This window comes from Lagopus muta, chromosome 6 (assembly GCF_023343835.1).
Source record: "Lagopus muta isolate bLagMut1 chromosome 6, bLagMut1 primary, whole genome shotgun sequence".
In the NCBI taxonomy this organism is placed as follows: domain Eukaryota; kingdom Metazoa; phylum Chordata; class Aves; order Galliformes; family Phasianidae; genus Lagopus; species Lagopus muta.
Genome location: NC_064438.1, coordinates 50,264,980 through 50,286,912, shown reverse-complemented (window position 1 = coordinate 50,286,912; position 21,933 = coordinate 50,264,980). Strand labels below are relative to the sequence as shown.

The 21,933-nt window shown below is 40.2% G+C and overlaps 2 protein-coding genes across 7 annotated transcripts in view; one reads left to right on the top strand and one right to left on the bottom strand.

Annotated features, from left to right (window-relative positions):
* Positions 1-16,269, bottom strand: part of LOC125695282 (kinesin light chain 1) — a 58,922-nt gene extending 42,653 nt beyond the window's left edge. For 5 of the 6 annotated variants that reach the window (XM_048949503.1, XM_048949505.1, XM_048949504.1 and 2 more), the window contains exons 1-4: positions 16,158-16,269; positions 15,849-16,046; positions 14,158-14,221; positions 12,075-12,165 (exon numbers count right to left, since the gene is read on the bottom strand). In XM_048949503.1, coding sequence (XP_048805460.1) covers positions 12,075-12,165; positions 14,158-14,221; positions 15,849-16,046; positions 16,158-16,253 — 449 coding nt within the window. In that variant the 5' untranslated portion in view covers positions 16,254-16,269. Of the gene's footprint in view, positions 1-12,074; positions 12,166-14,157; positions 14,222-15,848; positions 16,047-16,157 lie in introns of those variants that run through there. The other variant, XM_048949511.1, reaches the window with a different exon arrangement.
* A 45-nt stretch (positions 16,270-16,314) lies between these two features.
* On the top strand, positions 16,315-18,601 carry BAG5 (BAG cochaperone 5). Its single transcript, XM_048947378.1, has 2 exons — positions 16,315-16,426; positions 16,686-18,601. The coding sequence occupies exon 2, from the start codon at positions 16,714-16,716 to the stop codon at positions 18,064-18,066; it is 1,353 nt and encodes a 450-aa protein (XP_048803335.1). The 5' UTR covers positions 16,315-16,426; positions 16,686-16,713; the 3' UTR covers positions 18,067-18,601.
* The last annotated feature ends 3,332 nt before the right edge of the window (positions 18,602-21,933 follow it).

The window sequence follows — 21,933 nt, the reverse complement described above, 5'->3', positions numbered from 1 at the left end:
TTTCAGTTGCTGCTAAAGTGCTGTTTAAAAGCATCCTGGTAATAATAAATATTGAAAGGCCAGATTCAGCAACCTGTCTGGCTTTTCATCACTATCACTTGACAGTTGCATATGTTTTTAGTTTATATTTCCTACAAGAATGTCCTTTATGAAGAACAGGAAACATAAAAATCAAGGCTCAAGACCAAAAGTGTCAAGTACTCAGCTGCAGACAGCATTAGCCTAACTCCTTTGTACAGATCTGCAAATTACTGCATGCAGAGCAACCTTGTTAGGATGGAATTCAGGCACTCGGGAGTAAAAGGACCGTATTTTGTTCGACATGACTCACTGTCGTGGTCAAGATGCCTGAATGTGCCATAGGAAACCCACTGTTGGGCATGGCATTAAAGTACTAAGTAAAATAAACACTGATCACAATCCTCCTTCTAAAGTCAATAAGCTTCATTTACATGGAAGTGAATTCTCTTTTTTCAGTCACAAGGATTTCTGGAAAGTGTAAGAAATGAAAGCCAGCATGTTTCTCCCTGACATTCTCTATCCACAGTGAAATAACAAGAAAATAAAGCCTGCAGTGTAATCCAGCTCTAACAGGCCATTTCAGTAGTCAATTTCTTTTAGTTTTTTTTTAAAGAGAGCAGGATGCTTGCTGCGGACATTAACATTTTGCTACCCAGAATTCTTTTCATCCCATCATTATTACAGAGGAGTGCTATTGTTAAAATCCAAAAGATACTGAAGGTTTAAAAAGTCATTCAGGTAGCTTCAAAACATTTTTTTTTTTAAGAAACAAAACAAAACAAATAGCACATAAGAACCTCAGCTAACACAGTTAATCAGATGAATGCTAGAAACTGATACACAATTTTCCTGCCAATGAATGCAGCTATAAAGAAAAATATCGAACAACTTCAGCAACACAGCTGTATTTATGTATTCCAATTTCCTCTGTGATCTTCAACGTAATAAATGATCAAGGAGTTGAGAATCCTAGCCTTCGACAAATTACAATGCTCCATGCTGTATGAATCAGTATATCCCAAGATTGCACTTTCAAGCATCTGAATTCCCAGCAGGTTAAGGATTGGCAGTAGAGAGTTTTTGATGTTAATTAGATTGGAACCTTCATTCATTGCATGCAAGTAGGTTTCAGCCTCTACAGGGGACTGCACTGGCCTTTACTACCCCTCCATCCAACCAGCAATTGCTCTGTCTTCTAAGAAAGACATTCTTCTTTCCAGCCAACATTAAGCAGAGGGACAGACTGGGACATAAACTTTTCTCAGTACTAGTAAGCCAGTGCTTCTTCATGAAGATAAGGAAGGAAGGAAGATGTATTCTCTTTACTCTCACAAAGATTCTTATATACATTTAAAAGAAGAGCTTGTGATTTTTCTGATGCTTACACTTTTCTGATGCTTACATGCGTACACTTAAGCACAAGAAATGCCAGTCTCAGGGTATGCCTGTGCGTGACCTCCGAGTAGTTTTTGTTTTTTAATATAACTGTGAAACTGAACTGCAAAACAACTGGGTATCTTGCCCTCTGTGCCCGAGAACCTCATGCCAGTGTTGTCTCAAGGGTAATTCATGCGCTTAGATACTGTGCCAAATTGAGTTGTTTTTCTATCTGTTTTCCCTTGCTAGCGATTAGCCCCTTTTCTCTGTTTGCATTTCTAAGTCCTCAGCTGTAACACCTCCCTTTTGCACTTATTTAAACCAATGCAGAGAAAGGATGTTTCTCCCGGGGTAAACCTCCTGGATGGTCCTCCCACCACTCACCTGTCTAGAAGATCTGGCATTTCTGGCATTCCTTTCCCCTTCCTGACCATCAGTTTGCTTGGCTAAACAAACTGAACCCTTGAAGTCTTGTAAGATTCTACATCTCCCTGATTATCGTAGCTGCCCTTCTCTGCTACCATTTGCTCCATCTTTCCTGAGCATAACGTGCTACAATTTTGTGCCATGATCGCTATTGAAAACGATGGCTCCTAATTCTGATTTATTAATAACCTCCCTTTCACTTGATGTATTCCTTTTCTGCACATACTGTAGTAATTGCCAAACCCTTATCCACCTTTCAATTCTTCTTTTAAATGCTATTCTCTCCTCTTTAACTAATACTGTATACAGAACTACACAAAATGCATTTGGCATCCGGGCAAAGTTGATTGCAATTTTATTTATTTATTTATTTTTAAATAGGAGCCCATTTTACATCTTTGCTTTGCTTAAGAGGCTATTCAAACCAGGCATACTGAGTTGCACTGGACCAAGAAATTTATGGTAATACAGTTTGCCCCAAGGGAAGGGGGAATGGAAATGTCTCTGCTGTGTGACATCTATTTCTGTAGCTTCTGGGCCAATGACCCATTATGTCTCTGCAGAAAATGGCTTCTGTGAATTTGCCTTTGGCTAGATGGATGGTATGCAGTATATAGGGCAGAGAAGGGCACAGCCACTCTAGAAATCAATAGGAAACAGAACAGCCTGTGCTAAGCATTTCATTCCTCATCCTCTCTCTCCTGGGAAATAGAGCAGGTGCAGGAAGAGAAATGATGATATTCCTAGTAGTTTCGATATGAATACTCTCCTTGCAGCCTTCATCTTACTGCAGCAAGCGTGTGCTGTAAGGAGTTTTTGCTTCAGTTTCAGAAGTTGTAATTCTTTTTTTTTATTATTTTTTTTTTAACCTGCTTTAATGTAACCTTTTCTTTCCACATCATAGAGAAATCCACTGAAACGTATTCAGTTCAAAGACATGCCATAGACACGCTCTTCACTTCTGTACGTTCACTATGATATAGAAAAACACCACCGCTGTCAAGTCTCAGACTTAAACACTGGGCTAAATCACTCCTACACAATGGATCATCTGTTTCTTTCTCTACAGACTCATCTATCACAACTACCTGAGAGCAAGTATTCTTGAAAAACTCAGATCTGGACAATCCCCAAAAAGTCTAGAGGAGGATTTGGTACCCCCAGAGGAGAAGGGGTAGGGGGAGAATGGTTTTAAATCCCGTTCTGTGCCTTCTTCTCAGCTCCCCACACGATTCAGACAATCTCAAGGACTCGGCTTCCACAGTTCACCCCAGGACCTCTACAGGATCCATCTCTGACCCAGCCCATCCATACTTCAATGCTCATTACATTAGGACATTAGCCTTGTAGCTGTTTATTTCTTTTTCTGAAGAGAGGGATTCCTCATACATCCGTGTATTGGTGTTTAAGAGACCAATACAAAAGTGCTAGCAAAGGGATGCTATTCATTGACAAACATCAAGTCTGGCAAATGCTGCTGCATCAGATCGTGTTCTGAAAGTTTTTCTTGTGTCTCAATGGCTAGATGCAACTGAGATGAGTAGCAACCCATGCAGAAACTGGCTAAGGAAAAGGTAGTTGTGTCATCAGCATGCCAGTCATCAGAGATATTCTGAGGCTAGACTTTTGCTTCAGAGAAGAAATAATTGGAGATAGAAATTAAAAGCAGGATTCCTTGACCTCTGCCTTTTGTGGCCAGCTGTTTATAATTCAGTTCACAGAAAGTAGAGCTTTTAGTAATTTTTTTCAAGGGGAAAAAAAAAAAATATCTATGTCACAAGGGTCCTCTAAAACACATCATCGTCTGAAACAGCTGGGCTGTTAGGAGCACTTTGGTTACATACATGGTTCACTCAGCCATATCAGGTGACAAGTCCTGTGGGGAAATTCCAGGGAATTGCTGGAACATGCCACCTGCAGTGTTCGAGATTTTCAATCTGTAATATTCTAACAAATTTTTTTCCTGATACTTAAAAGCCTATGTTTTAGTGAAAGCTTAAAATACATTGGAATTGCTTCAGTAGTAAGTGCAGTTTTACACAGCTTATCAAGCCCTAGTTATTGAAAATAACATACTGTAAACAGGAACTGAAACATGCCTAAATAAACACTATGAGAAATTTGGGAACAGCTGGTATAAACAAATTAGCCATGAAAGTGAAATCTATTGCCTATACAGAGTCATGCTTGTTACCACCAGCCAAAGGGCCAACAATATACCATGACCGTATATTTGAAAACTCTTGTGACTCATACAGAACTATCTTCTGTCATCAGCATGTAACACTGACCAGAAATCCACCCAGTAAACTGTTCTATTGTGAGCAGCAATTTAACGTGCCCCACATCCTTACAATTAACTCTAAAACCATAACAACATTACTGCCATGTTTATAATGCCTGGATGCAGAAAGCACTCTAAGTATCTTTAAAGATAGTTCACACATTTGCCTTTTCCCAACCCACTCACTTTGCAGCCAAGGAGGCTGGAACGCTGTTAATTTGATTTCCCTTCTCTCTCTTTGATTTTTTGCTCATGAAAACTAATGGGCAGTGCCTTATAACAAAGCTCATACTGTAAATAATTGAGATTGCCTTTCTAATTTACATGTAAATACATGCAAGAACTAAAGGTTGAAATTACATTATTAATTACAGATGAAACTGAATGTTGGGTTCTGAGTGGTGGCTGGATAATGCCTATAGACTCAAGGCCCTAGATATAAGATTCTTTGCTGCTTTTAAGGAAAGTGAGAACCTCATGATTCAAAAGACAGAAAAATCTTCCCAAGATGGAAAAATGCCCTGTTCAACAGCTACCTTTCGGTCAGATTCTGTTAGCATCAGCCTGGTTTACTCAGTTCTATGACTGCGGAACTTAATTCAATTGGATGTATAGCTGCAATGCTGTAGTTACTATTAAGCATGCTTGGCAAGTCTCCAGGTGTCACACCAAATATACCCCTTTTTTCCCAACAGCACTGGGGAAGAAGCAGCAAAGCATTAATTTTTACTGTCTTTCAATTAAAATTGCTCTATAATATCCTACGGCAGAGCTGATTTTTTTCTTTGAAGTGAGCCGAATTCTCCTTCAACATAAATTAGCACCTGTGGCTATTTACTCATATCATAGTCAGCTTAGTATTTTGTCCTGTTTTTCATGGTAAAAATTTCATGAGGCCTAGGGAAACTGGAGGATTTCCAGACATTATATTAAATATGTAATATTTTGGTAGATAAAAGACATCCAGAAGACATTTTCTTATGTATTCGTTGGAGAAGGAATCTAGATTTCCAATCTTTCAAGTTGTTCTAGACATTAAAATCTGTAATTTTTCTGGACCTCTTTAAAAACAGCCAATGTATGCCATACATCAATCATCATACGGATATCTTCTGGGGTGAGATGTTTTTTGTTTGTTTGTTTTTAAAGCAAAGATGGAGCTAAAATTTGTCAACAAAGTTCTTTAACAACGTGGTACGAATAGCGACCTGAATTTCTCATGCTTCTGAAACTTGCCTCTTGCCTGTTGATGTGTTCTGGCTCAGCTGATGAAAGTTATCACAGCCAGTTCTGCAGCTGAATCATATCCGTAGATCCTCTGGAGGCGGTTGTGTGAACAGACCACTGCTGAACGCCAGCAATTCTTGACAGGCATGGGGGCTGTTGGAAACTCTTGCCACTCATGGCTGATTCAAAGTAGTTCCAGGACTGCTCATCTTTATGCTAAATGCTTATATTGCTCGCCAGCAGTCCCAACAGCCAAGCAATGCTCATGACAATTCCTGCTGTCTCCTGCCATTTCAGGCCCTCCTGAGAACACATCTGAACCAGCCCTAAGGATGAGGACCAGAGTACATCAGCAGGGAAAAATCACTGTGCCTTCCTTCCCCTTCAGAGTGAAAGAAAAGAGATCCAATGTGTATCCAGCTTGTACCACTAAGACAACACGAGCAGCTGTAAGAAACAAAGACTTTGTCTTCAGTGCATCTGCACGGTTTCTAAAACTCTGATTTTGACAGCAGCAGTACTATAAAATATTTCTCTTAAATAAGCTCATACAAAAACAAATAATGCCATTTTTTCTTCAGTACTTCCAACAAAAAGTACTGCTGCATTTCCACAGCATCTGCCACTTGAATAGATCAATCAACTAAATCTCTGAATACTTAATCTTAATCCGTTAATGAATGCAAAGTCAGAGCACAAAGAAGTAATTCCTACAATAATGAATATTAATGAGTATTTCAAGAGGATCACGTTCCATCTTCTTAAAAATCATATTAAGAAACAAGAAAACTAAAAAATAAACTTTCAAGAAGTAATTCATATTTATTGTTTTTTGTTTTAAATAACTGAACCTGAGTATTTTTGAGTTTAATGTTCTGTTAATCAGATTACAGCCATCAGAGGGTAACATTCTAATATAAAACTTAATTCATGTATATTACAGGTCCAGACAAATAGTATTTTTTCCTGAAAACTTTTCAACCTGCCAGCCTTCATGCAAACAAGTGCCCCTTGGGCTCTGTGCATGATGTAAAGTCCTTGTTTGGCTAAATCTGATTGCTCTGTAAGATAGCAGGATTGCTTAGCAATAGTGGAAACTGAATACTGCATGCAAAACAGTCCCCTTGAAACGGAGCCAGAGCAGGTCAGCCTCTATATTACAAACTGCACTTCTGAACAAAATTTTCTTCCACTAGCAATTTTCAGTTAATCAGTAATTCCTTCCGCTATTTTTAAAATTCCCAATAAAATTAAGAACTGTATTTAATCTCAAAAATTCTAAGCTGTTCAGATCCCTGTCAGTCATACCTAAGGGTGCTGGATCACTTCAAACCAACCTTTAACTGTTCTGCCTGTCAATTCCCATTTGACAATTCTTCCTACTCCTCTCACATTCCACAGAAATTAATGCTTCAGTAGAGAAATTCAGTGATTAGCAAACACCCAAAGATTCTCAGAACACAGCCATTCCCAATACAAACTATCTAGAACTACTTGAATATTAGCAAAACATTTTTGCTTTATTATGTACTTACTGAGGAGATGGATTAGAAAAGGCACACACTGATGCTACTAAATAAGAAATACTGCTGTTCCTTCTGACAGGATTAGCTAAATACCTAAATGATAAGAACACTCCTCTGCATTTTTCCTATACTCAGGAAATGCGCACTGAAAAGCCACTCTTTGATCTATTTGACCGGTTTCACTTACTGTAGCAGACCTTTAGACACAGAAAAGATTTATTTTCAGTAGTCTAAGGGAGCTCCTCTTTCTTGCTTTGATGTATAAAGGGTTTATGATCAATACTATCTGAAAGCAGCTGGCGTTGCTGCAACTGCTCAGTGTCAAGCAAAAATATTAAAATTAATGCAACACTGGTAAAAAAAAATTATGTGGCCTTTAGCATTTCAGAAAATGTAATTATCTTAGTAAACGCGTGTGGCTTTGGTAACGAGACTCAAAGTTTCAGATGGATTATTTTTAACAACAGCTTTTCACAGTGTTTTATTACATATTCTAAATCAAAACTCACCACTTACCTACCAGATAAATGCCTCACTCCATCAACACGCTTTAGATGAACGGGTCTGGCATCCCACACAGAACCTTAATGATGTCAATCCCATAAAGGCATGAACCTCACCTACAAGCAGCTCAGAGCAAAATCCATTTACACTAATTACATTATCTTTGGGTGCCCAACATAAGAATACAGATTCAGAGAACAGTTTTATAGCTGTGGTTCTACTACTGAAGATGCTCCCCACTGCATTTCCACAGGCAATACTAAGGAGTAGGTCAATAGAATTAAGATTGGAAGTAATTTCACAGCCACTGTGAGTTGACTGAGAAGCAATCCAAACCCTTCATCTAAATTTCCACATCTCCCTTCTGCCACTAGTAAAATTCTTACATCTGCACAATGAGACAACACAAATTTAACTGACATCCAACACTTTCCTCCTTGGATTAGTTTTAGTAGCTGTGAGTCAACTTCCTGAGCTGGATCAGCAGGCAGGCAATGTCTGCATTAAGAGAACTGAGCAGCTCAGATGAAAATGGTTCTTTTGATTGACCCCAACCCACTTAAGCATGTGTGAAAATACCTTAGGGACCTCACATGCAGGATGTCACAATATAGGACTATCAGCTACCAGTACACCAGGGATCTGATCACTGCTCTTCAGCAATGATACCATATGTTCTCCAATAATTCTTCCACATTGTAAGTTAAAATTATTTATTGAAGTGCACATTCACATTGTAATCAAAGCATACTTGTTGTAACATACAGTTTAATGTACAGCCCTGAAGAACTACATTACACACCAGAAGAAGCCTATTTCAAGAACTTATTTTCATTAAGAAACACACCATTTTCTAACTTCTTAATAAACATTTATCTTTTACAGTACTATGTAGTAAATAGCTTTCACAGTGTTCTCCTACTACTGATTTTCACCTCAGCAAACACTATTAATGACAGCATCATTTGCTATTAACAGTTATTAGAACCACAATTCAGTGAGCATTTTAATCCCAATGATATCATCATCTTTGTATGAAGCAGCACAATCCATTACAGTGTCATTAATATTTCATTTTCCAAAGGAATCATTAGTTCATTGCCAACAAACCTCTTTTCACTCACGCTGAAAAACCTCATGAATAAATTATGTCATGTTTAGATATGAAAAACAGGTCAATGGCTATTGAGTTCACATTTCCAAAACAAAAGCATTCCCTACAGCAGGGCTCTGGAGAAAATGTGCTTCAATAATAGAATCCTCTTAGTAAGTATTAAAACAATCACTACATTGAACTGTATAGACATAGAGAACATTCAGAGTTAAGGAACTTTCTTTAAATTACAGACACACAGCATAACATTTTAAGACTTCACTTAGATCAGCTTCCTACCAATTGACATTGCATACCTTGAAGCCAGAAAATCCCCCTCAAGCAAGTTCTTTTGAGTGAAGAAACGGGTGAGAATATGACGTTCTTCTCATACAGCCAAGCATCACTTTCCTTCTTTACAAAGATTAAGTTTCTGGCAATGCATCTTTTTTATAGCAGATAAAATCTCCAACAATCACAGGTTAGAGGAACCGTTGTCCAAGAGGCACATTTCTTGTAAAGAAAACAAGATTACAGCAGGCTCTACTGCTTTAGTAAATTATATGAAACCGTATCTTAAGCTTTCAATAAAAATGGAAAACAGTTGTATTAAAAAAAAAAAAAAAAAATTATTCTAAGTCAATTGTGCATATACACTTATGACTGAAGGAACAAGTATGATTTATGTTATACTACTACTTCTGCCCCAGACAGCTGCTGCAAAGTGAGGCATTTAGTCTTTATACACAGATGAAGTCTGTGATAACATTCTGTGACCTAAGTTCATGGCACACTGGGATTTGTTTTATGAGGTGTATACTGTGGCTTTAAAAACAAAACAAAAAAACCAACAACCAGGTGTGACCTGTTTCAGTTAATGTAAAAGAAAAAAGCTTTCAAGAGTTTTCTAGTTGTGTTTTCATTGGGCAACATTTTGATATACGTGGAATAAAAGGTGGTTTATAATAAAACAGTGGTTGTGAATTAAGGCTAAAGGCAACTTTTATTTACACAAAGTCTTAACAAACAAGACCTAAGCAATCATTACACTGGACATTCAGATTCTGAACATCACTATTGGCAAGTTAATAGCACACCTTGGCAGCCTAGGTAGCATTACATTCTTCATGGAGCTGTGATCACTGATTTCCAGCATTTGTTGTTCTCCGACGAAGCCACCTCAGGGCTCTCACCAGTGCTACTTGGCCCATGAGGAATGTGATAGTAAAGTTACGTTTATACCAATCTCTTGGATTCCAAAGCCAGGAAGATAACCAGCACACAGAACAAGAAGAGAAAAAGGAACATAAATATATTAAGACATCCATTGGCACTGACAAATGACAACTTTGTGATGACTTACACTTTCCATTCTTTGTGACAACACTTTCCTCATCTGACTAAATAACTTCAGAAAATGTCAGATGTGGATAGTCACATAATGAACAGATTGCATGTGGAATATATGGCTACAATTATTCAGAGCTCAACTGCAAAGAAGTTTAATACGTAACTTCATAACCAATTGCACTTCAAATCAGGTAAGATTTAATCTTATGATGACCAGCTTCCCTTCAGAATCAAGCCATTTTTAAGGATTTCCCACCAGTGCTATGCTATGTGTAGTATCTGTGCAGATGTGAAGATGAATGTGTTGGACTGGGCATAACTGGTCACCTTTTTTGTTTGTTTGTTTGTTTTTTTTGGGGGGAGGGGTAAGGAAAAGGAAGTAAAATCATACTTCAAAGTTTAATTATGCAATCCAATACAGGAAACACTTTCATAATGCCTCACCTTTTAAAGACCGTGCCTTTAATATTACCAAAGTTTGCTTTTTGGTATACGTGACTTCTAAATATTGTAAATATATCACTTTTTAATCTTCGGGCATTTGCTTCAAATTCTTGCTCCTTCTACCACCTGAAGTAATTTAATGATTACCTTCATTTTTCCACCACGGATCCCTCCCCTATTTTGCAAATTTTCACACAAGCTGCAATACGGTACTCTTATTGTAGAAACAGCAGAGAACATTACATTACACCTTGAATTTAGGTCTTCTGTCATACCTTTTAGAAATCTTGCATGTACAGATTAGCACAGACCTGAGACATTAACCTCTCAGTAAGGACAGCAGTGAAAATCATGCTGACAAGAAGCACTGAACTACCCTCTGAAATGTCATGTTAAATCAAAATATCATGCTAACACTGCAACTGTTTCTTTTCCCCTTTCACATCTCATTTCCCATTCTTTTTTTTTTTTTTTTAAAGACCATCTCCACTCTAGGTACCCCAAACCATATATTCTCGTTGTCTATGCACAGCCATTGTCTTTGTTCTACCTAAATTTTAGAAGTTTTAACACTTCAGCAGCCAGTTTTCAGGCCAGCCAACAACACTGCAGAAAAGTGTATAGATGAATGCATAAATTGATCTTTTTAAGTGTGACCCTTAAAAAAAAAAAAAAAAAAAGAAAGAAAAGAAAAAAAAAAGAAAGCCTATAAGCTCCACTGTTTTCAAGGCTGTGCAATTCCACTTGGCATCAGTCATTCAGTGTGTTGTAACAAAGCAGCAACAAGGATCACCACCTTCAGAAACAGCCTGAATTCTTTGGTTTTGCTTCCTCCACTCCCAGGCAAAACACGTTCATTTGTTTTAAATGCTATTACTTTACTGTAAGAACAATTCTATTGTACATGCACAATACATACAAAGAACCCTAAACTGCATTTTTTCATAGATCAATTACAGTGACAGTAGAATTCCAACTCATGTTACATCATCAGGAATCTGAGAACACTTGTGACCTTAGAGCCCAATAGTCTTTCATTCCAATACAGAGAAGAAATGACATTTTGGTTTCACATGCAGTGGACAGCACTACTTTAATTGGGTTGAGTAACATCCTCTGCCTGCTTCCTATTTCCTTCTCTCCACTAAGCTATTTGCAGATTGGTGATGTGTATTTGCAAGTCATTCTCTAGTTGTTTCAGAATCCCAGTCCAGTTTACCAAGTTGTGTACAAACAGTGACAACAACACAGCAGACATGAAAAAGTGAGTGGATGTGGGCGCACCCAACTGCAGCAGAAGTTCCATTCAGGATGAGCACAGAGGGTCATTTCAAAAAGGCTTTGCCACACACAAATAAATCTCAAAGGTACTCAGCTTTATCTTGAGTGCATATTTGCAAAATAATAACAAAAATAATAATTTACACTTACTAAATGATTTTCCTTTGAGGCAAATCTCGTTTACTAGTCCTTACTCAATTTAGTCGAGTAGAATCTGTTACTCTAAAGTTGCCATCTTTTTACTCACACATTTACCACTTTCAATTGGCAGGAACAAAAGGTCCAATGCCACAGGAGAAATAAAATTGATCTTGTCCCTTAACACCAGACTTCTTTCACCACAAAAATCAACAATAAACAGCAAAGTCAAATGCCAATGCAAATTCACGTCAAGCGCCAACAGCAGCACTTTATAAATCATTTTCCAAAATAAGAGTTTCAGGTGCTCGTTTTAAAAAGTTATGGTAAAAAACCAAGTTAGATCCAATCCTCTACACCTTTTGGCTAAACCATGATGTCAACAGAAATACATTCTACATACCTGTTATAATGCAAATGCTTTCTAAAATTTTTACGTAGGAAGTCCTTGTAAAAGTCAGCCATTTCCTCTGCATTCAATGTCACTTTCTGGCCTGAAAATAAGTTTTGGCATGACAATGTGAAGACAGATCTTCAGACTAAAACACCAGGCTCATATTGTGGAGCTAGGTCTGACTGCTTGCTCTCACAGGCTTCTTGTATAACCTTGAACACACACATTTACATATTAAAAACTTATCAATGGAGCACAGCAGATTAAAAACACAGTGCACCTTGGAACCAGCACAGCAATTCTTAAACCCTTCTTACTCATGAAAGTGATGTTTGTTTATAAAAGTCTCAGCTTACTTAGGAAGCCAATGAGCTCCCCCAAAAAAGTCATCTACTTCTTGAGTAACATTAATTTGTCACAGTAAGAGCACTTAGGAACTTGAGTTTCCTCCCTAAACGGAGGTCTGTAAGTACAGGCAGAACACGATTCATCACTGACAAAACACTGTCAAAAAATACATTTTTTTCTACTGCTGCTACTAAATTTCAAGTGACTTAGTACACGTGCTCTTTCGTATGTCAGATATATCAATTTAGTAGGCAACTCTTTTTGTACAGAAGTACAAGAGAGGACGCACAGATTTGAACATATTGCTCACTGTGGAAGCTAAGGAGACACGTATCCAGAACGTGAAAGGAAGATCTTTTTCTACCGCATACAAGTAGCACCTGGACAGCCAGCAAATATTCTCAACTTTATTTCCTACAAAAGCTTTTTAGCATCAACAGCAATTCTAAAACAAGGGTCAAATTAGAATTTCCCAGAGAATACGGACACAAGGGAGAAGAGACTGTGAGATTCAACTTGTTATTGTTCCAAAAACACATATTAAAGCACCCAAGATTGATCATAGAACTGTGTGCTATTTATCAGTATTACAATATCCTAATATACCATGCGATAAAATCATAACAGCTTTAGTCATAATCTTCAATCAGTTCTGCTGACAGCACTATTAATCTTTTGCATAAGAAATAACTTTTATTCCAACTGTACGTGCATGCAGTTATTACTCTTATCTATATACAGCTCTGTGTGTGAACAACGAAGAGCCAACCCAATATGTGCAGTCAACGTAAGGGATGTAGAAACTTATTTTCTCTTCTACTTCTCAGATTTAAAAAAAAAAAAAAAAAAAAAACAACCAAAAAACACACAAAGCAGTAATTTTTCTTAACAACAGAATTTAATTTGTTTTGCAATCACACACCGATCACTAGGATGTAAACAGAAGAGGAACATAAAGGTCTGAGATATATAGAACATCAGTACAGATGCTTTCCTGAAGTCAAATGCATCATTATTCTATAAACAAAATGTTCAGCTTTGTACTACAATGGCCAATTCTCTACATTACGAAAGCATCCTTATTTCTATTTCACATAATAAATTATTCAGGCAAGTATTTTACAGCAACTGTGCTCAGACAAAGATGGTCAGAGAACAGCTGTTGCCTCTTTGCCCCGAGAAGCTGTGGATGCCCTGTCCCTGGAGCTGATAAAGGCCAGGGTGGATGGGGCCACAGGCAACCTGATCCAGCATCTGAATTATTGGTTGGCAACCCTGCCTGCAGTAATGGGGCTGGAATGAAGTGATCTTTGAGGTCCCTTCCAACCCAAAGCATTATTATTCTTCAGAGGTTGTCTTACTCTCTCTCATAGAAAATACTGTATTAATTTAATGTGGACCTGAAGAAAGAGCATGCATTTTTCTGCCCAACCACAATATCCACTGAAGGCAAGTGCTCTAGTACGTTCAGCTCAGCTAGCTCACTGGGTTAAGAAATGTGAGACAAGAAAGCCTCTTCCTCCTTAGGCTGCAGAACGATTAAATCACTTGAAGAGGATTTCAGCATGTTACCTCCAGCTGGGCAAGGAGGAATTAGGGGACAAACACTGAAACAGAAGATCTCACTTTCCATATGCATGCTCTGAACAATTACTTGGCATAGAACACACAGCACATAACTAGCAAAATCTGAAGTCCAACAGAATTCATAATGTATCCTGAACTGTACAAAGGTCTCACTAACCTGTTTCATCTCTCGTTTCCAGACCCTTGGCTTTCAGTCTTGAGTAGATAAATTCTTCTTTTTCCTAAAAGATTTTTTTTCCACATTAGAATTTGAGGCATTCAGTCCTTGAAGTAAGCCTTTATTTTTAAATCATGTAACGGCCCAGTGCCTAATACCCTCTGAAATAACAAACAACACTCATTAAATTTGGAAACATCAACAGAACATTTTCCCAAGCACAGTGACTTTGTGTTAAACTGATAAAGCTCTGCTGCTTAGATCCTTTAGGACTTGCTCCAGAGGATGGCCATGAAGACGATCAAAGGGCTGGATCACCTCTCCTATGAAGAAAGACTACAGGAGTTGGGCTTGTTTAGCCTGGAGAAGACTCCAGGAAGACCTTACCACAGCTTTCCAGTACTTGAAGGGAGCTTATAACTGGGAAGGAGACAGACTTCTTTTGCATAGTTTGATAGTGATAAGACAAGGGGGAATGACTATGAACTGAAAGATGGAAGATTTAGGTTAGATGTTAGAAAGAAATTCTCTACTCAGACAGTAGCGAGACCCTGGAACTAATGCCCAGAGAGCTGTGGGTGCCCCATCCCACACCCTAGGAAGTGCCTAAGGCCAGCTTGGATGGAGCCCTGGGCAGCCTGAGCTGGTGGGCCTACATCAGGGGTCTAGAACTAGGTAAGTTTTAAGGTCACTTCCAGCCTTAGCCATTTGATGATTCAATGAACCTGCTAGCTGCAAGCATCAATCGATTCATACATGTGTCCTACTGAAACACACACAACTCAAGTGTGGAGTACCACTAACTTGGTTTTTCTACATCCAAACCTTACAAAAACAAACAAACAGTGAAGATAAAACGAAGTATGTAACTGAGAATTTCTGTGTTCAGAAAAACATGCAGCCTTAAAATCTGTCATTATTTGGATGTATACACAATAATGATCTTTTCACCATTTTCTCAAACTCAAAAAGCAGTTCTACACAACTTTTTTAAAAAGTTTTATTTTTGCCAAAATCTTCACAAGGTCAGGGAGGACATGGTGATCAAAGCTCAGAAATAATGAATTACTGAATCACTCCTATTCTTCCTAACTTATAGCATCATAGAATAGTTTAGTGTGGAAGGTCAGCGAGCTCCAACACCCCTGCTATGGCTGGCTGCCGCCCAGCAGACCAGGTTGCCCAGGGTCCCACTCAACTCAGCCTTGAACACCTCCAGAGACGGGGCACCCACAGCTTCTCTGAGTAGCAGTGCCAGCACCTCACTGCCCTCTGAATAAAGATCTATTTTTTTTTAAACATGTAACCTAAACTGCCCCTCTTTTAGCTTAAAGCCATCTCCCCCTTGTCCTATCACTGTGTGTAAGAAGTCGCTCCCGTTCCTGTTTATATGCTCCGTTCAAGCACTGGAAGGCTGCAATGAGGTCTCCCCAGCGCCTTCTCTTCTCCTAGCTAAACAAGCCCAATTCCTTCAGCCTTCCCTCATTGGAGAGGTGCTCCAGACCTTTCGGTGCAATCACAAAAGAAAGCACAACACAGCTGAATGCGGCCTTGCTTTCAGCCTCGATACAAGCTGCAACTGCCAGCGCAACAGGACCTGTCACGGAGTCACTGGAGTTAGAAAGGACCCTTAAACGCCGCCATCCCGCCCAGCCCGGCCCGAGGCCGCCCCCCAGCGGCGCCGGACTCACCCGCTGGAAGGCGGTGTTCTGCCGGGCCCAGAAGCGCTGGTTCCACGCCTGAGTTTCCTCCCGCAGCTCCCGCAGCCGCCGTTCCAGCCGGGATTCGCGGGGCGGCACGTAGAAGATGACGGGGCGGAGGTTGGAGCGCTTATCGGGGGGCCCGATCCAGTCCCTGCGGGAGCCGGCGGGGGGACGGAAGCGCGGCCCCTGGAAACACGCGGGATGACCGGCGTTAGCGCCGTTCCCGAGCAACGCCGAGACTTCACGAGCATCCCGGAGCCGCGCACGGCTTTAAAACGCACCGCGACGCGCACTCACCGCCCGCTCCTCCCCGCCGGAGGAGAAGGAAGAGGAGAAGCGGCCGTAGCGGCAGCCGCCGGCGCTCAGCGCCCGCACGGCGCCGCCAACCGCCATCCCCCGCCGCCGGCCGCGCTTTACGGCGATGTCGCGCGGGCAGGGCGGCCCCGCAGCCGAGGGCGGTGCTGCGGGGCGGGGCCGCGCTCCGGGCTCCGCGCCCTTCGTTACCGCTCGGCCGTGGCGCAGCGCCGCGCCGGGCCGCCGTGCCTCAGCCCGGGGGCGGCTGCCGGGTGAGCCGGGGATCGGGGGGGGCCTGCGGGGCCGCGTCGCCTTCAGCGCCGGAGCGGTGGGAAGGGGCGGCCGGGGGCGGGGTGGGGGGAGCGCTGCGCCTGCAGCGGGTTCAGCCCCGGGCTGAAGGAGCGGTGCGAGCCCGCGGACGGGACAGGGCTGTCGGTGCGGCCGCAGCGCCGGGGGAAAGTTGTAAACAGCGGCGCTGGGAGATGGCGCGGCACCCGATTAACCGCCGTGTTCTCTTTGCCCTCCTCGCAGTTCGTCTGAAGCCGGATGAGAGAAGAGCATGGATATGGGGAACCAACACCCTTCCATTAAACGGTTGCACGAAATACAGAAAGAAGTCAGAGAGATCGAACAGCAAGTGGCCGTCTTCAGCGGGTTGTCCACGGACCGGGACTACAAGAAGCTGGAGAGGTCCCTCACCAAGCAGCTGTTCGAGATAGATTCCGTGGACACCGAGGGCAAAGGGGACATCCAGCAGGCCCGAAAGCGAGCTGCCCAGGAGACGGAACGGCTGCTGAAGGAGCTGGAGCAGAACGCAAACCACCCGCGCCGGCTGGAGATCGAGGCCATCTTCAAGGAGGCACAGGCACTGGTGGAGCGCGAGATCACGCCTTTCTACCAAGGAGGCAACTGCGTAAACGAGGAGTTTGAAGAAGGCATCCAGGATATCGTGCTGAGGCTCACCCAGGTGAAAACCGGAGGGAAGGTTTCTTTGCGCAAAGCGAGGTATCGCACCCTGACCAAAGTGTGTGCCGTGCAGGAGATCATAGAGAGCTGCGCCAAGAGACAGCTCTCCCTGCCGCTCTCTAATGATGCGCATCCTTCTGTCTCCAAGATTAACTCTGTGATGTGTGAGGTGAACAAAGCGAGAGGAACTCTTATTGCGCTTCTGATGGGAGTGAGCAGTAATGATACCTGCAGGCACTTAGGCTGCGTGCTCACAGGCCTCGTCGCTGATTTGGATGCTTTGGATGTCTGCGGTCGCACGGAAATAAGGAATTACAGGAAGGAGGTCGTGGAAGAGATCAATAAATTGCAGAAATACCTGGACTTAGATGAAGAAGCGGATTCTACTCATGCTTACGATTTGGCACAAAATCAGTCCATTCTAAAAATAGAAGAAATCCGCAAGAAAATGAAGGAAGTTAATTCTTTACTTTTGAAAGCAGAGAACGCTTCTGATTTGTATCTGGGATCCAAGGCTGAACTGCAGGGATTAATTGCTCAGTTAGATGAAGTGAGTCCGGGAAAAAATCCTTGTATTAGAGAAGCCAGGAGAAGAGCTGTGATAGAAGTACAAACTCTCATAACATACATCGATTTAAAGGAAGCACTTGGGAAAAGGCAGATGTACGCAGAGCAGACTGCTGCAGAACATCAGTCTCATAAAGCAGTTTGGACTGTTCTTGGAAACTTGTCTCAAATTCAGCAGGAGGTGATTTCTTTTGATGGAAATAGAACAGATAAAAATTACATGCGATTGGAAGAACTCCTTACAAAACAACTTCTTGCACTTGATGCTGTTGACCCACAAGGTGATGAGCGATGTAAGGCTGCCAGAAAGCAAGCAGTAAAGCTTGCACAGAATATCCTTTACTACCTGGACATGAAAACAGATGAATGGGAGTACTGAAGGAGCCATGGCCTGACATAAAATAACATTTTTTTCCTGCGGCACGTCATGTAGGATTATAGTTACATTGGCAGCACATAAGGTGTTCTATGCTTGCTTAAATCATGGAGGTTGCATAAAGTTACCTTGGCTATATGCGTGCTATCCCACGCAGTCACTCACTTGCCATGGCAACTGTCAGTACACCATCAGCAATTTTGGTCAATGCTGTAAGCAATGGAATGTGATTCTCTGAAGGAGCAGCTTAACAGTTGACTGAATTGCTTCTTTTTTTTAATCTGTTTTTTTTTTTTGGTTGCCTGATTGTTGTTGTTGTTTTTTTTAATAACCTGTTGTAATGTTCAGAGAATGCAGATATTTCAAAATGCAGAAAATTCCTTGTGGTGCAGTACTGGCAGAACTATTTCAAGAAAGCTGGACATGAAAATTAGTGTTTAAGCATGAGGCTCCTCCCAGTAACTTCATAGCAGTCTGGATGCTCTTAATGTGCTGTTTTGATGAAAAGTATTAAATGCAAAAAAAACCAAAAACCAAACCTGCTGCCTTTTGGGTTGTACTTGTTTTATTCCATCCATCGCACTTTCTGGTTGTTTAGATCTCTTTAGATTTCCTCCTTAGCAGAAGTATAATGCCAGCTTCAAATTCACATAGGCAAAGCCACTTTTTTAATGGTATCTGTGACCTATGATTTGCAAGAACAGTTCTGCTGCTGATGGATACTCTAATAATGTTTGCTTTAAGAAGCTGAAACTTGAAGAGGACAATCTGTAGATACGTACTGGCCAGATGAGTTGGGTTTTGAGGATTTCACACTGCCATCCATTAGCACCTGAAAACTGCAATGAACTTTATTAATGCTACTTGGGTATCTTTTTAAAATTCTGCTGTTCTGTCTGGTTTTGACTTTTCCTATTGGATGAAAACAGAAGTTACGCTGAAGCAGATGAGCATTTTGGAATTATTTTTGTAAAACTAGATAGCTAGATATAAAGGCATCCCTAATGATGTACGTTTGTGTGATATATATACATATATAGATCTTTCATACTGGTCAGGTGTGGCTTTAGGCACATCTTGGAAAAGACTTTTGCCATTCGTCTCTCCTTGTAACTCACTGCTTAATTATAAATAAGCTTTGTAAGTAAGCTCAAATGTACTACTTTATGCACTACCTTTCATTTGTGGCTGCTAGCACCTATCACATTTCTACTATAGCATGGTTTTTAGCTTTTTTTTTTTTTTTTTTTTTTTTTTTGAGCATGGCATTAAAATGAATGAATACAGAGAGATATATTTAATTACAGAAACTTTGCACTTCGCTCTTTCATGTTGAATTAATGAATCAATGTTCCATAGGTGATGTTTTGCACCTCTTTAAGGAGTAAAGACCATTTCGGATGTTAAAGTATTTTTAGATATATTTTTAACCTATTAAATAAGACAGAGCTGTCTGTGAGAGACAAGTGCCTTTAGGACACCACAAACATGCACCATTATGTGGATACAGAAACTGTTTACTGGCAGCTTGATGCAAACTGGATTTATTATGCATATATAATTCCACCGTATCTCAAGTTAATGTAATACAATAAGTGAGAACTGCTGTATGGCGTCCTGACAACAAGCATCAAAGTTTGGAAAAATATATTCTATTTAAAGATGAATTTATTTATTTATTTTAAAGTAAATACGGAGATCGGGGACAAGGAGGAGAGAGTACTCTTCCTCTGCAACATGCTTTCAGATGCTGCTGAAAGCCTGTGTAACTTCAGAGTGTGAGTATATCTTGTTTTGTGAGCGTGCATGTGATTTCTCTGCATTTTACTTGCCAAAACCAATCTGTTTTTCCAGTTAAGTACCTAAGGTACAGTTTGGCAACGACAGAACATTTGCTGCAGGGTTCTCCCTGGCTCTTCAGAGATACAACCTGGTTGAATGTATCTGCCCTTACCTAAAAATACATACATAAATAAATAAAACCATTTCTTCTGGGTGAAATTCCAATCTGTATTCATAGATTTTATGGCTGACACGGAATAGTGATGTTTGACACCTGAATTATTTTACTCATTTCAAGATTTCTCTGTGTTTGAACTTCAATCTCTGGTTTATGCTTAAACTTTTAGGAAATGTAAGAATGTAGTAGTGTGGTAATAGTATGCATTTTTCTTTTGTATTGCTGTCAGTTCTGCAGTGGTTTCTTGTAGGTTGTTTAACAATTTAATGGTGGTGTTCTTTGGAGGCCATGTGTAGCTTTATAAGTGTTTGAACTTAGGCAAAAAATGAGTAAGTATAGTTTTCAGATCTATTTTAACTCTGCTTGTCTTTCAGCTTCTCTGAATTAAAAAGTCAAGCCTGCATCTCTAGTGAGGCAAATGTGTAAGGTTAGTGCCATTTTCATTAACTGACTAGGATTTGGTAGCACGATACCGTGTGGATTAAGCTTTTTCCCATTGTTCTGTTATCTAATCAATTGATTATTTAAATTTTATGGTAAAATCCTCATCTGGAATGGGATCAATTCAATTTTTGCATGAATGAAAACTAAATATGCTTAACCAAAAAAGAAAAGGAAAAAGCAGAGATTTCTCAAAGTCTTGCTTTTGTTCTGAAGAATGTAATGATTCCTTTCTATATCCAAACATTGAGGAACACACAACTTCTCAATATGGCAGGCTAAATAATTAGCAAAATGTAAATGGACCAAGTTGCAAAAGCTTGCATTTTAGTGTTCTACTGAAGTAAAGTAACTTTTCTGTGTTCTTTGTAACCTACCTTAGAGCTAAACAGGTTGCTGGATATTTTGGGGAGGTAATGATACTTCATAATTTCTACTTGTTAATTGTATTTCCCTTTGAATTGGTTTTGTTTGGTTATGTCAGTCTTTATTTTTGTTACTCACCTCTCAGAGGGTTTTTGCTCTGTTACCAGTTTGGAGGAGGCTTTTGTTAACGTAAATTATTGTACATGCTCCTATGGTGTATGTCCTGACTTACTGCTGTGTAAGGTGTGGCATTTGTGTATATACAAATTCAAGGTTAAGTATTGCAGTGTTATATTCCTGATTAATAAAAATACATTGCTAATTTTACAGGGTACTCATTTGAATGTTATGCCCTGCTGCCTTTATTTATTTACGAATGTGAGTTATCAGAATGTAAATGATTTTTGTCTTAGAAAAAGTGATTAAACATATAGACATAAAATCCTCTTTTTTTTTCTTTCTTTTTTCTTCTTCTAAAAGTTTGTTTTTTCACTGCTGTATTTAGGAAAATAAAGTTCTCTGTGTGGAAACCACCCCTACCTCTAATTGCTAAATCTGGTGTTTGTTTTTTCTTCGCATCCAGCCTTGCATTACAGTAATTACATTGGCTGGTGCTTGTGTTATTCCTTCAGTGACAGCTGCACGCTCCTGGGCTTTGCTTCAATGCTCACTGTAAAAAATGCTTGCAATAGCTACAGGTGTTGCCACCTTTCAGTTGAGGGGTGCTTTCTTAAGAGGCGAGCATGCAAAAACAACTGTATGAAGTCTCTTCATGTCCAAAAGAACCTCCAGTAGGAGTTAAGCTAATTAGATTCTAAACAGTATAGATGAGGCATGTTCACATGATCTGATAGCTCAGTATGTTTTCCTGAGATGCGGTGAGCTAAGTTATCAGCTCACTGCTGCTGGAAATCAGTACTGATATTTCTGCTCAGAGAGCTGCTGGCTGTGTGTGCTGATTCTGCTGCATGGCCAACTCCTGTGAGCTGATTTAATGCAATAAAACAGGAGGGGGGAAAAAAAAAAGCAAAAATGAGGAAGAAAGAATATAGTGGCTTCAATGAGACAAACTGGATTGTAGAATAGCCTAACATGAGTCAGAG

What these genes read in the sequence shown, in the direction of transcription:
- BAG5 (XM_048947378.1), top strand. Translation starts at nt 16,714, where the DNA reads ATGGATATGGGGAACCAACACCCTTCCATTAAACGGTTGCACGAAATA.